At 43.1% G+C, this 14401-nt stretch overlaps 1 protein-coding gene across 1 annotated transcript in view; it reads right to left on the bottom strand.

Moving 5' to 3' along the window:
- Window positions 1-11990, bottom strand: part of cita (citron rho-interacting serine/threonine kinase a) — a 53337-nt gene extending 41347 nt beyond the window's left edge. The window contains exons 1-10 of the mRNA XM_035527458.1: window positions 11901-11990; window positions 11320-11420; window positions 10999-11140; window positions 10552-10727; window positions 10347-10448; window positions 5530-5672; window positions 5206-5299; window positions 4847-5053; window positions 4478-4631; window positions 394-580 (exon numbers count right to left, since the gene is read on the bottom strand). Of these exons, the coding sequence (XP_035383351.1) occupies window positions 394-580; window positions 4478-4631; window positions 4847-5053; window positions 5206-5299; window positions 5530-5672; window positions 10347-10448; window positions 10552-10727; window positions 10999-11140; window positions 11320-11418 (1304 nt within the window). The 5' untranslated portion in view covers window positions 11419-11420; window positions 11901-11990. The remainder of the gene's footprint in view (window positions 1-393; window positions 581-4477; window positions 4632-4846; window positions 5054-5205; window positions 5300-5529; window positions 5673-10346; window positions 10449-10551; window positions 10728-10998; window positions 11141-11319; window positions 11421-11900) is intronic.
- Between the last annotated feature and the right edge of the window lie 2411 nt (window positions 11991-14401).

Here is a 14401-nt window from a genome sequence, read left to right as displayed (position 1 = left end):
GAGTACTCCCTCTTTCTCACACACACACACACTGCTTTTTGTGTATTTTTTTTTTGTTTGTTTGTTGTTTTTTTTTAATGCTACTCAGAACTCACAATTCCCATTCATCGCAACGGAGAGAGAAGGTGAGAGAGTGTGAACGACAAGCAAGAAGAGAAAGGAAGCCGACGAGATAAAGAGCTGCGACCACTGCTACCAGGGAGAAACATCTGCATGGATACAGCAAGACCGACACTCACCTACAATGTTGCCTGGTGACAGTCGCCGTGGCGATCCTGCCGCCTTCTCGGCGGCAACCTACCAGCTGTGACTGCGCTGGTAAAACCGGTCCCCTCTGATATGACACTAAACAGCTTTGTGTGTGTGCGCATGCATGCGTACGCAGGTACTCACTCCGATTTGGCCAGTGCAGTTAGGGCCCGGCTGAAGAACCAGCCTAAAAAGGGCAAGTCTTGCCCCTGGAAGCCCGGGCGCGGGAGCTCTCGCTGGGCAGCGGGCGCACGCCGAGGGGCCCTTTCCGGCTCCTCGAAATTAGACGTGTCATCTTCAGCACGGAGCGCGGGAACGAAGGGAGGGACGGCTGGAGAGGAGAGCAGAGTGGGAGATGGTAGGATGAGAGAGAGAGAGAGAGAGAGAGAGAGAGAGAGAGAGAAGGAAGTAGGGAGGGAGGGAGAAAAGGAGAGAGGGTCTCAGTTATGAGGTTCTAGTGCAGTAACTCACTCCCTCCCTCCCTCATCCACACTCTCCCTCACTCAATCGTGCGCGCACGCTCTCATACACACTTTCTCTCCCTCTCTCACACACACACACACACACCCTTTCTCTCTCCATCACTGCAGCAGCCTTAGCTCATCAGTCTGAGTCACAGCCTAAACCAAGTGCTGGATCTGCACACAAAAGTACACAAACACACTCTACCCAACACATTCAATTGCATGTTCATACACACAGATGTACACAAACACATATGCATATCAAATGCAGACATATATATCCAACACATAAATACAGACACAGAAAGGCTGTAATCTCTCTGTACATGTGAAGAATACCTGTGTACACACACATGCACACCCACACCGACCCACCCACACACACACACCCCTGAGCGCTCAAAAACACTCAATAACAAATTTAAAATGCAGGCTTGCAAATAAAGAAGAGCACGCACACACACGAACGTAAACATTCTGCTAGTGGTTTTCCAAATTTGTTCCACTGGACTGAATGTGTGGCAATGCCAGGTTACTGTGGCAACCGCAGGACAGTATTAGCATGCCTGATCAATTACACACTTAGGTCAATAAAGAAATCTTCCATTTTTAGAATCATATCTTCCTATTCAAACAGAGCTGAAAGCAGCAGCACATTTTTGAATGGGGGTGGGTTGAATCTCAGGTTTCCATTGGGTGTCATTACCACAACATGACTCAATATTATAATAAACAGAAAACACATTACAGCTGTTGGAAGTAAAACAAGCTCTTCAGTTCATGAATTATTACTACTGAACTGTCTGTATGTCGCTGCATTCAAAATGATCATTTGAAGTAGAATTTTCAGGCCGTTTCAGTCAAGTTGCACAAGTTGCATCACAACAGCTGTCTACTTAAAGGCAGCCAGTATAGACTAAGTAGGGTTATTCTATGTTAAATTACTCAAATAATGAGATATCTTTGTGGTATCTGAGATGATGTGTGTGGTACTTTAAATAATGAGTAATTTCATTATAATAATAGGTTTATTGTTAAAATTAAGGGAAAAGTCTTTAACTGTGAGGCTCCAGCTGTTTTACAAAGTAAATGAGATTTATAACCGAAAAGAGGATATTAAAGTCACACTTATAAAGGAAATCTGTGAACACAAATTTCTCGACATGGATTAACCAATGTAACCTAAATGTTTTCCTTGCTGTGACGAGTCCTAGAAATTTTACTCACTCTGGAATGACAAAGAACAAAGAAAAGCTGTATGTTTCTTGCACATAGTACTACAACCCAAAGAGCTGACATTTGTTGTGTAAACCTGATCACTTTAACTAGAACAAGTATGTTGAACTCAACTCAGACACAAGAGAATGCAGGCGCACACACACAATACTACACATGATGCCACTCTGTAGCAAGCATTAAATAACTATATTTATAGTACAGTATACATTTTCCATTAGTTCTGACCCAGAAATCTTCTAGGACCAGTGTCCTCGGTATAACCTGTAAATACCTTTATATTCTAAGTTACTGGGGGGGGGGGGGGGGGGGGGGGTTGTGCTTATTTAAAAATAAAATCTGCCAAAATGCATTTATTTGCTATATTTCTGTGATGTTTTATTACTCTCTGCATCTCCACCAAAAACATCACTGACCCCGCTTGAGTGCACACACGCACGCATGCACACATGTGCAATAAACAGGACGTTGAAGACCATGCTAACCCTTAACAACTTCAAACTCTGCTAAGATCACATACAATCACCATTAGGTCTGTTTACAGGGGCAATACACAACATTCTTCAGCACATGAGAATAGCCTACAGTCTGCTGCAGGCAAATGAGCACTTCTGTCATTCAGTCCTGAGCAGTGACTCAGTTTATTTGAGTAATAGTAGTACTTAATACCTCCATGTGACATTCAATTCAAAACCATGTGAATTAAATATTTATGAGCTAGTTTAGGTAGTTCTGTATACATAATCAACCGGTTTGGGGCCCACAGGCCTTTTTAATGCATTCTGATTTCTTTTGATCCTTTATAGTTATCTGCAGAGGCTGAACAAAGGATGCCTGGAAACTAACTTTGAAGTAATAAAATCATCACCACAGGAGGGCATACAGGTGAGTTATTTTAGGCTGAACATCAATGGCTAACGATTAGCATCATTACCCATCTCACGATATGAGCTGTTTAACAGTCCAAAGAGGCTAAAGAATCAGTGCAGCATTTAGCCGGACAGGATCGGAAAGAAACACACTAATCCCAATAATTGCTCAACAACACAAAACTACAGAATCACCAGAAATTACAGCAAGGTCTCTATGAGCCAGTCTGAACAAAATCTGTCTGCTATAAGCTTGTCAAAGTGAGGATTTATAGCTGCGAGCCTGCTATGGGTGGTCATATAAACAAGCATGCGGCCATTTCACGAGACCCCAGCAGGCGGGTATGTTCATCACGGCACCTTTATTGGAAGTTCTGGCCTGCAGAGTGCAAAACACACTTCATATTAGCATACTGTTAGGTGTTTTAATACAAGGTCAACTGCATGTTATCTAATGCATGTTGACCAGGGATTAGCACTGTGCTCCTGGTAATCGTCATTGGAACACCCTGCTATACCGCTGATATTTTGACTGCCTTGAGGAGAAAGGTCCAAATAAGTAAATGCATAGTTTGTACCCTCTATATCCTCAAATCTGTAGCAACTGCTTAAAACACCAGAAGGGAGCTTCTCATGATTTCTTACACTAAGCAGGTAACATCTTCCTCCTTACTGCTTTATGTGGAGAGGATGGGCTGTGGCACCCAACAAGCTTGGTTCAATCTCATGTCATTTTAGCAGGTGGTGGGATGTGTGTGTGTGTTTGGGGGGGGGGGGGGGGTTAATAGAAATCTATCTGAACATCCTAAAATGGCAAATTTTCTACTACCCTGCTGCAAGCTTAATGTTGCACCATGAAGCCAGAAGTTGGCTGTACATCCCAGTGGGAACACCTGCATGCTTCAAAATCTGTCTAATACTAGAGAAATCCCCCAAACGGCAAGGAGACTCTTACAGATAAGAAGGCAATGTGTGCATGCCTGGTGAAATTTAACAGTATTTAACACTGGAAGGTGATATCAAATATGGGTTTACAATGGCCAATCTATGTACAAGAACAGCTCAAATGTGCATTATGATGTGTATGTGGTACATTGTAGCAGGGAAGTCTCAAATTGTAAGTCGCTCTGGGTAAGAGCATGTGTATGTCTGGCTCTCTGTAGCCGTGCTTCTGCAATCGGAGAGGATATGAGAGATGCACTCAGACTTGTGTGCCTAAGGCTTAATTGCTTAAATCAGAGCCTCAGTCTTTAACTTCAGACTGCCTTGCTAATCTACACAACAATCTATGCACTGACACGAACACGCACATGTATACGCTACTGCCAATTGCATCACAAAACTCATTACAGACCATTAAAGAACAAATCGCACACAAGATCATTAGGGGTTCACGTCAAGGAATGGCCCAGAGCTACAGTATACACGCTTCACATTATCAATACCAACATCTGCATTTCAAAGTGTAACTCATGAATTCAACACTGAGCTGACTGGAGGAGACTAAGGGTACGGTGCTCACCACTTCTAGATACTGCTAGAACAGCGGTGATACAAGGATATTTTTCACACCATGTGAACTGCTATTGTTAACTGTGGGGCTGATCTTCCAAGAGAGCAAAAGCGCTTTACCCTTCCATTCTCAAACGTGAGTCTCACCGTGCCTGAGGCCGCTCCAATCTACGCTGGAGAAGAAGGGGTGTGAGCGCAGGCCCTCGTAGCCCAGCCGCTCCCGAGCCCCGCACAGCAAGCTCTGCACCAGGTCCACAAACTGCGAGCTGGCCGTGGGTTCCTCTGGGAACTTGAGGTAGCGCTGGGAGGGAAAAAGAAACACGTGCACAGAATAAATGTGAGAACATACGCACTTACTGCGGAAAACAGACCCATTTTAAGAATAACGCAAACTGTGAAATAATATCACACACCACCAACAGAGCAGATGGTACTAGTCACTCTCAGCAGTGTACTTGCTGCAGAAGTGAAACTGTGGAACTCATTTTTCTAAGAAGCAGATGCTGCTGATCTTACCTGGAAGTTCAGGATGTTGTTGATGGTTCTGGCTGACGTGCCATCGGTGAAAGGCGACTTCATATAGATCATTTCGTAGGCGATGACACCCAGAGACCACCAGTCGCACTCGGGACCATAGCTGCTCTGATGGCCCCCATTCAGGGAGGAGAGGACCTCCGGGCTCAGGAAATCCTGAGTGCCCACAGGAAGCCTGCAGGAGCCCACCTGAACCATAAAATCAGACATATTAGTCAGCGTATTATATTCATCACCACCACTATAATCAACAGCAAAACCAGCAAGAAAAAAACCCAATGGGATTTGTTTACATTTTTATAGCCTTTATGGCATTTCTAACTGTTAAAGATTGGGATTACCGTTTTATTGGGAGTCAGTTTAGCAGCGGAACCAAAGTCTGCCAACTTAATGTGTCCTGTACGGTCAATAAGAACATTCTCTGGCTTTATATCTCTACCAAGAGAGACAGACAGACAGACAGAATTATAGAACCAGATTCTGAAAGGAAAAGGGCAGTAAAAAGCACTCTGAGTACTAAGTAGAATTTTGAATATGAGTCAAACAAGACCAATATGCTTATTAACAGGAAAAGAAATTGAGTGATAGTAAAGTGTTGAGATTTGCTTATGCGTGAGTCCAGTCTGAGAGGCATGTGATTTGTACCAACATGAAGGATCCTTCACCTGTGCACATATCCCATCTGGTGAACAGTGTTTATGGCCTGCACCAGCTCTGCCAGGTAAAACTGAGCCATTGGCTCGTCAAACTGGTCCTCGTATCTGTTCAGCAGTGCCATGAGATCCCCTCCTGGGAGGTACTCCATCACCTGTGGGCACGAACGCAACGTAACGCTGTGAGCTGCAGAGGAGCGGGTTGGGGGAGGATTACAGCACAACAGGCACACCTTTCCCCAGCTACTGTGCATCATTTTACAGCACTCTGTTAAAGACTTGCAACAGGTGGATTAGAAGTGAGCGGTCATGGTGGCACAGTAAGCCACTGAAAATCTGCGAGGCCTCATCGGGGGGACAGCACAGGACAGCTGAAATGGGTAGCGCGAGCACATTTTGCCCGAGAAGATCCGCCCCTCGCATCTTCTTTCAGTATCTGATGGGTGCTACTGAAAAGCATCACTGTGCTCACTGATAAAAAGAGCTGCACCGCTGGCTAGTTGTCTGAGAAACCAGTGCGAGCATGTTCAATCGAGCTTTAATCACCCCAAGTCGGAATCGGGAATGGAGAAGAGGCTGAATGATTGTTTACAGTTACCCCATTAAATGGAATTAAATTTCAACTGGAGTCTCCATATAGCACTAATACCATTTTTTAGCTGGAATCTCCATATAGCACCAATACTGTTTCAACATTAATAGCTTCCTCTGTTTTTGTGATGTGTCTTAATGCTTTCTCTACCTATTAAACTTACCCATGTAAGAAGTACTTCTTTTAATTTTTAATGAGCGTTACTTCTTGAGAACCATAACAACATGGTTAAAATCTAATAGTATAAAATGTATAGAGTTAACTATTAAAATGGGTATTTTTGTGCTTATAGCAAAATTGAGCCAGAAAAACTATTTTACAGATAAATGGTTTTGATAAAGGCAAAGATACAAAGGTGGAGCGGTCAGCCTTTATGCTTTTTGGGCTGGTTATGTCAGAAGCCAGTGTGCATGTGATGTGCATGCAGTTTAATTATCAGAAGCTCTTATCCAGACCAATGTACATATTTATTAGAATCAAACAATATCCAAAAACACATGCATTGTGAAAAGCATGACTAACACACACACACACACACACACACACACACACACACACACACACACACACACACACACACACACACACACACACACACACTCTCTCTCTCTCTTAATCTTCATCTTGTATTGACAGATGGACTCTCAATCGCAAACACAGACATGAATGTGCAGTGAATGCGCGCGCGCGCACACACACACACACACACACACAAACTAAGTATTTGATCTCTGTGATTTCATCCATTCTCAGAGACTGCATGGCAGCTGCTTGCCCCATCCCAAATGCAGATGGATGTGAAATGTCTGATTCAGTCTGGCATGATGCCTCTCTGATTACACATCACATCACATGAACACATTCAGATTTAGCTCAAACACACACACTCCTACTCACAAATACCTGTGTTTAGGTCACTGGGATTACTGGACATATGACAATGCTGTAATACACACACAGGAAATGTGTGTATTCTACATCACTCAACACACACCGATGCTAGAACACATACACACTCAAAAAAGCTCTGAGGCTGTGTAAAGAATGCATGCACACACATGCAAAAACACACATGAATGGGAGGCAAAGCTGCCAAACCATAAACAGAAACCACAGCATTCTAAACCATGTTACCTAGCAACAAGGTAGTGAGGGTCTTTTGAGCCCAACACTCAGACGGATTAATTCTGGTGTGTGTGTGTGTGTGTGTGTGTTTATGCATCTGCTTGGGGAGAGCGCGATATGGGGAGGAAGTTTGGCTGGAATGAGGAAATCATTTGTGTGCAGTTAGAGTTGTCTGTTTACCCTCAAGAGAATCCCACTCTTCTCCTGTAGGCTTTCAATCTTACCACACCCCACTACTAATGAGAAGGGGTTTCTCAACAACACAGCTTCTGTCAATCCATAGGCACTGGGTGTAGGAGTGTGTGCGTTTGTGTTGCGACACACCCACACACACACACACACACCCACCCACACACACACACACCCACACACACACACACACTGCAATTAAATACATGGTCTTGGGGGAATTAACAAATTCCAATCCAGACAAGTAAAACTAACTACCAACCTTTGATTAAGTCATATTTTAATGGAGAGGCTTGTCATTAGTAGACAAAACATGCAATAAAATCAGTGAATTAAATCGACAACTTTGCCCACTCGGTCATACTGAAGACTCCCATCACAAGCCACAGTTCCTTCCACCCACAGAAACCTATCTACACACGTCAGCTGTCATCAAGTCAACCAATTTAAATAATCCACGTGGAATGGTCCGAGCTCCCAGAGGACTGCAACAGCAAGAGCCATAGTCAGATTTCAGCATTACCCCCAGGTAATCCTGAAATTGCATATTTTATCAAGTTATGCAAGGACAAACCATTCATTCCCTTCAATACAAATATAATCCTGTGTAGACTCCCAGCATGGCTGTGCTGTCCATGTGATTGAAGACCCAATGCAGAAGCCAGAAAGAAGATCTGAACTAGAGGTGACACCAATTCGATACCACGAATCATAATCGCATCAATATCAGCGAAAAAACGCTGGATCAGGTATCCATGAAATGCTTAACACTGATCTGATACCATCACAAATCCAGCCTGAAAACAGCATGGCAGTACTTTGCAGCAGCGCGCCGCATGTGATAACAGCTGGGCTAGTTTGAGCAGGTCACATGATAACAGCTTGTTTAGTTTGAACACAGTTTACACACCACTGTGGGGTTTGACTGTAGCGTTTTCTTCCCATTAACCATTAAAAACTATTATGCTCAAATTTAAATATCCATGCACTCGCACACATGTGATTTCCACACAACAATGGTTCACAACAATGGATCCGCAACTGCAATTTGTTTATCAATCCCTTCTTGAAAACAAAAACAAACAGAAAAACACACACACAAAGGATTATGTTCCTAGATTGGCCGGAAGTAAAGGAAGTCCAGGGTCAAGGAAAGATTGTCAAAAGCCTGGCAGAAACTGATCTGGAGAGTAGAAAGGACAAGTGAACAAATAAAGCCCTATGCTTCTCTAAATTCATGAAGTTAATTGCTCTGTGGCTTTAGTATTTTCAAACCATATGAAAAGCTTGAATTTTAAAGTGGACTTGAAACTTTGGATAAGAAGCTGGAGAATAAACTTCCATCAACTCTGTGAATGTTTTTTTTATTGCTACAAATAATAACCATCATGCTATCGTTATCAGAGTAAATTTGTTTTAAGTAGAGCTCGAGTGTAAAGAGAATCAAAGTACAAGTAGCCTCTCTCTGTCTCCTCTGGTCTTGGCTTATAGCAGGTAGAACAGATTTATTGCTGAAGTTCACAAGAATAACTATTATAAAGTGATTAAGTTGATGTGGAATGACAGTTGCATTTAATAATGTGAAAAGAATGCAAACTAGTGTAAACTTCAGGAGTGAGTGAGTGAGTGAGTAAGTGAGGCAGCTGTACTGAGCAGAGACAACCAGACAGACAGAGACACAGAGAGAGAGAGAGAGAGAGAGAGAGAGAGAGAGAGAGAGAGAGAAAATGAGAATATGATTGTTTGTGTCACTGACTGTAAAGCAATGCAGGGAAAAATGCTTTTGTCTTGTAAACAAAGTTTTTTTTAAATGTATATTTACTGTCACATCCATGCATGACACATGTAAAAATAGCATCTATGATACATCACACACAAAACAATTTCCCTGAACCACAGCTCCACAGAGGTTTTTAATGAAAAGATATATCAGATCGTTATTGATATCGGATGACATTCAAATGCAAGATACTGATATCGGAGCGGTATAAAACACTGGTATTGTGCCATCTCTAATGTGATCCCAAGTGTTTGGATTTGAAGAGGCTTGAGCAAAGATGGTTAGGGCGCCCTCTGCTGGACTTGAGGAGTATGCCAAGAGAAGAAAAGCAAATGGTAAACTGCAAACAGAACACCATGCTTCAGATAGCACGTAATGGTGAATATTGCTTTTGTGGCTCTTTCGTACAAATTATGTTATTATACATTAATTACCCAAATTATTCGGATAATTATTCTGATATACGCAGGACAACGAGAACAGCAACACAAAAGCAAGAGAAATAAAGCATCAGAAGCTGCAGTGTTCTGAGGTAACACTGCCCATAGCCCTTCTCTCAGTCATATACTGAGCAGCACCCCCACTATCCCTCTTTATCTCTGTGTTTCTGAGAACTGAATTGAAAGCTTCAGTCCTCTCTCCATTTCTCTGCCTCACTTTCTTAAAATGAACTAAAAGCTTTCATTTTCTATATGGCTTGGTGGGACCTGACGCAAATGATTTGCACAGAGGGAATACTGTGTCACTAATGTTTCTAGGTCTGTTTCCATTAAAGGCCCCCAGATGGGGCTGAGGCCAGGCCGAGAGCGCGCGGGTCAGAGTGCCAACAATCGGTAAGAGCCCATTCATAACATGCAGTCTGACCTTCAGGATAGAGTGTAGAGTCCTGATTGAGTCTCCATTTTGTACCCGACGTGTGGGTGTGGCCATCAACATGCTTTGTTCTTTCCATGTTGTGTAGTATCATTTGACAGTGCAGTGTACCCAAAAAGGACAATAAGACTCCAAGCCAAAAGAGAACTCATTTGATTCAGCTTATTAAAAACAAACTACAACTTGAAATGATTGTTCTCAGCTAAAACTAGTGAGTGGACATGGGTTAGCTCTTCTGTGGAGAAGTGATTGCAGTGTGTGGTCACTCACCAGGTAGACGTTATCCTGATCTTGAAAGGCGTGCTGCAGCTGTGGAATCCAAGGGCTGCTGCTGAGAGCCAGGATGGCCCGCTCCTCCTCATAGAACGCCACCTAGAGGACAGACAGTGTTTGGAAGGCAAGTTGGAGGGCAAGTGTGCAAATGTGTGAAGCAGAGAAAAGGGAGATAATGTGTTTCAGTGTGAAGGTGACTCACCTTTTCCTGAGCGCGAAGGTAGTTCTTCTCCATGACCTTCATAGCGTACACGTCTCCTGTGGCCTTCTCTTTAACCACCTGCACTTCAGCGAACCGTCCGCGCCCCACAATTCCCCTCACCTCAAAATCCCTCTTCCCTGGCTGCAGCTCCTGGAGCTCTGTGACAATTTCAGAGACTGACACACACACAAACAAACACACACACACATGCAAACACACACACACACACACCCATAAAACATGAAGACATTATACCACATCCTTACCAAGACAGATGGCAAAACAAATACAGTGTCTTTATAAATGGACTCTGAATGAAAGCACACATTGACTAACTTGCTACAGAATTGCCAGTGAAAGAGAGTGTACATTTTTGGAAACTTTTTATAGCTTGGGAAGGCTTCAAGACAAATTTTTATTAAATCCGTAACAGAAAAGAAGCCTTACATTTGTGGACAAAGTTGGCCACATGTTTGATCTTCATGAGCTCAGAAGAGGTGCACTCCTGATACAACAGTACGAGAGCATCCAGCAGGCCTTCTCTCGTCAGCCCACTCACTCCAGCAGATCCGTACACACCGCTCTTCCCCTATACAGTAATTACGACAAAAAAAAAACATACATAATGAAGGGAGCTACACAGACTCTTGTCAATGAACTGTCTATCTATGAAAACAAACAGTTTGAATATCACGGTTCGCTCAATTTTAAGGAACAATCAACACTGGTTACTGATTACAGTGTTTAGAAACAGGAAGCAACCGTTACCTGTAACAGCTGGTTAAGTCGCGAGCAGCGGCTCGTGATGGGATCCACCGAGACCAAATCTTTAACGCTACTGTGTCCTCCATACTTGAACTTCAACATTGCTGGAGGGAATATGCTGGTCAGTGTGCATGTTAGGTGGACATTATAACTAAATGATAAAGAGTGCAATAAAGAGGCAATAGGTAGCGATATAAGGTCTCAGAGCAGGTGTTGCCTTATTTGGGCTGTTCGAAATGACCACCGTGGGCTGGCGGCAAACGGTCAAGCACAAAGAAATGGAGTGACTAACTCAATAACGGTCAGGGTAGCCTGAAAACCACAGGCGTTGTGTAATCAGCTACTTATCTAGATAGTCAGCTATTGCTGAATTGACCACATTTAACTTAACTAAGTTAAACTAGTAGCTAGTTAAGCTTGCATGGTGTCAAAGCAGGGCGACCCGTACGTGTGGTTACATTCGTTAGCGTAACTAGCTCACGCTAGCTAACTAACAGCTATTTATCCAGGACGTTTCTATTTACGTGATGTCGTTAGCCTAAAAACGACAATAGTCGTGAATATTTAAATAAGACTGTACTTACCAAACAAACATAAGAGGGTTTTACCCAAAATTATCCAAACGAGTTGTCAATGTCAACCGCGTACACAAAACATCGTTGCCAGCGAAAGGCTTGTCGCTTCCGGATAACTTTCAAATGTGGCGCCGTGTCTCCGGGAGTTCATTGGATCTCGTAATGTGACCGCGGATCGACGTGTAGCACCGCCCGCCATTTCTTACTCGCTAGTTCTTTCGATAAACCGCTCTTTGTTTACTTAGTTACGTGTTGTTTTTGTTTTTGTTTTTATTTTTTCGTACTTTGCAATATTAACGATATTATGATCTAAGATATTTTTTATATAACTTTAACTGTTAAAGATGAACATAATAATCTATTATTATATTAAAATATTACATAACAAGGTGTACCCAAATCAGAAACCCTGGATGGCAAAGGATGTCAAAACTGTCATTGAGGTCTGTATTCTGCACTGCTAGAGCCAACCTGAAGAGAGGCTAAAATGAAGCTGAAGAGTACTACAAGAGGAAGACTGAGGACCACTTTATCAACAACCCACAGTGGCTGCAGAAGGGCATCCAGCACATTACCAATTACAAGACCAGCAACCAAGCAATTGTCAACAGAGATTCCTTGCTGGCAGAGGACCTAAATAGTTTCTTTGTTTGCCATGTGGTGAAAGCACCAGAGACAGACGCGACACCTCCACATTGTTTCAAAATCTGCCACAATCATTACACTACCATCAGTGGTCTCAGTGACTACCATCTGGTGGTCTCATCAGTGGTCTTAGTGACTATCATCCAGTGACACATGCCAGTTATCATGAAGTCTTTCAAGAGACTGGACCTGCAGCACATCATAGCCAGACTCTGACTCACCTTTGACCCACACCAGTTTGCCTACAGGGCAAAAATATCTACATTGTTAGTGCTCAACATAGAGCAGTGAACACCAGGGGAGCTATGTGAGGATGGTTTTTATAGACTTTACCTCTGCCTTCATCCTCATTCTGGGCAGACTGCTCACTAAAGTCACTGACATTAGACTTTCCCAACCTATCTGCTACTGGAGCAAGGACTGACTAACAACCATCAGACTGTTAGACTAGGCACCCACCTAGCTGAGCCCCTTCTTTAAACCCTGTACACTCACAACTGTGCTTCTACCCCACCAACACCATCACGGACGACGAGACTAGATGGACTCATGTCAGGAGGAGACGAGGCAGCATACAGGGATGAAGTTCAAAGACTGGCAGCGTGGTGTTCTGAGAATAATCTCATCCTGAACTCCTCAGAGACAAAAGAACTCAGAATAAAGCACGGACTGGGCAGACCTCAGTCCTCTATACACCAAAGAGGACTGTGTGGAAAGAGTTCCTGTTTTCAGGTTTCTGAGCACTCACATCACCGACGACCTCTCCTGGACCTCCTACACCACAGCAGCAGTCAAGAAGACCCAGCAGTGACTCTACTTCCTGAGGATTGTGGGGAGAAACCACCTGCAGTAGAAGTTGCTGGTGTCCTACCACTGCTCTATTGAGAGTGTGCTGTTTTACTGTATCTTTGTGTGGTACTGCTCAGCAGCAGACAGGAGAGCCATTCATATGCTCATCAGTATCACCCAGAAGATCGTCAGCTGCCCACTTTCCTTTTATTTAACGCTTCTAGCCTCAGTAAATCAGCCGACATACTGAAAGACCCATTCCAACTTGGACATCATCTGTTTGACCTGCTGCCCTCTGGTGGATGTTTTAGGTTCATCATATCCAAGTCAAACAGACTTAAGAACAGTTTCTACCTCAGGGGCCATAAGAGAAGTGAACACTACCAAATAATGACTCTGACAGTTTGGGACTTGTGTGATTATCTGTGCCACAGTACTCATAGTTATAGAAACACTGCACAGATGTTACATCCCAATGGCACCTGTGTATGTATGAATTCCTATTTATTCATAGTACAACTGCAATTTAGCAAATTTACAATAGCTGGTATATATATTTTATATTTTCTGTTCATGTATATGCATATTTATGTATATTTTTAATTTTACTTATTTGACATTTTGAATTAGTTTGAACTCTTTTCAATATTATTGTACTCTGTGCAATGACAATAAAGATATGTAATCTAATCACGTTCAGGCTGGAGGAGTGTGGTCAGCTGAAGAACCAGAAATGCGATTAGGACATAGTTAATTGAACTATGACAAGGCCATATAACAGACTTGTAGGACAGTTGAAAATACCAGCAGATTCTCAGAACACATAGGAACTGTGAAGAAGAAATGAGAAGGACAGCAATACCCAAGTAACTCCACAGGGTAAGTCACGTCCTCAAGAGTCAGATGAATGTGAATAATAAGATCAAAGCCATAAACCCGTATGCCCTACCAGTCACCAGATACATCGCAGGCACAATAATCTGGTCACGAGAAGAGCTGGAAGCTGCTGACGTCAAGTCCAGAAAAATTCTCACAATGCATGAGGCACCCCACCCAAGATCCAACATGCAAAGGCA

This window comes from Electrophorus electricus, chromosome 6 (genome assembly GCF_013358815.1).
Source record: "Electrophorus electricus isolate fEleEle1 chromosome 6, fEleEle1.pri, whole genome shotgun sequence".
NCBI lineage: Eukaryota > Metazoa > Chordata > Actinopteri > Gymnotiformes > Gymnotidae > Electrophorus > Electrophorus electricus.
The sequence above is the reverse complement of the archived record's forward strand: the minus strand, read 5'-3'. Positions and strand labels throughout refer to the sequence as shown.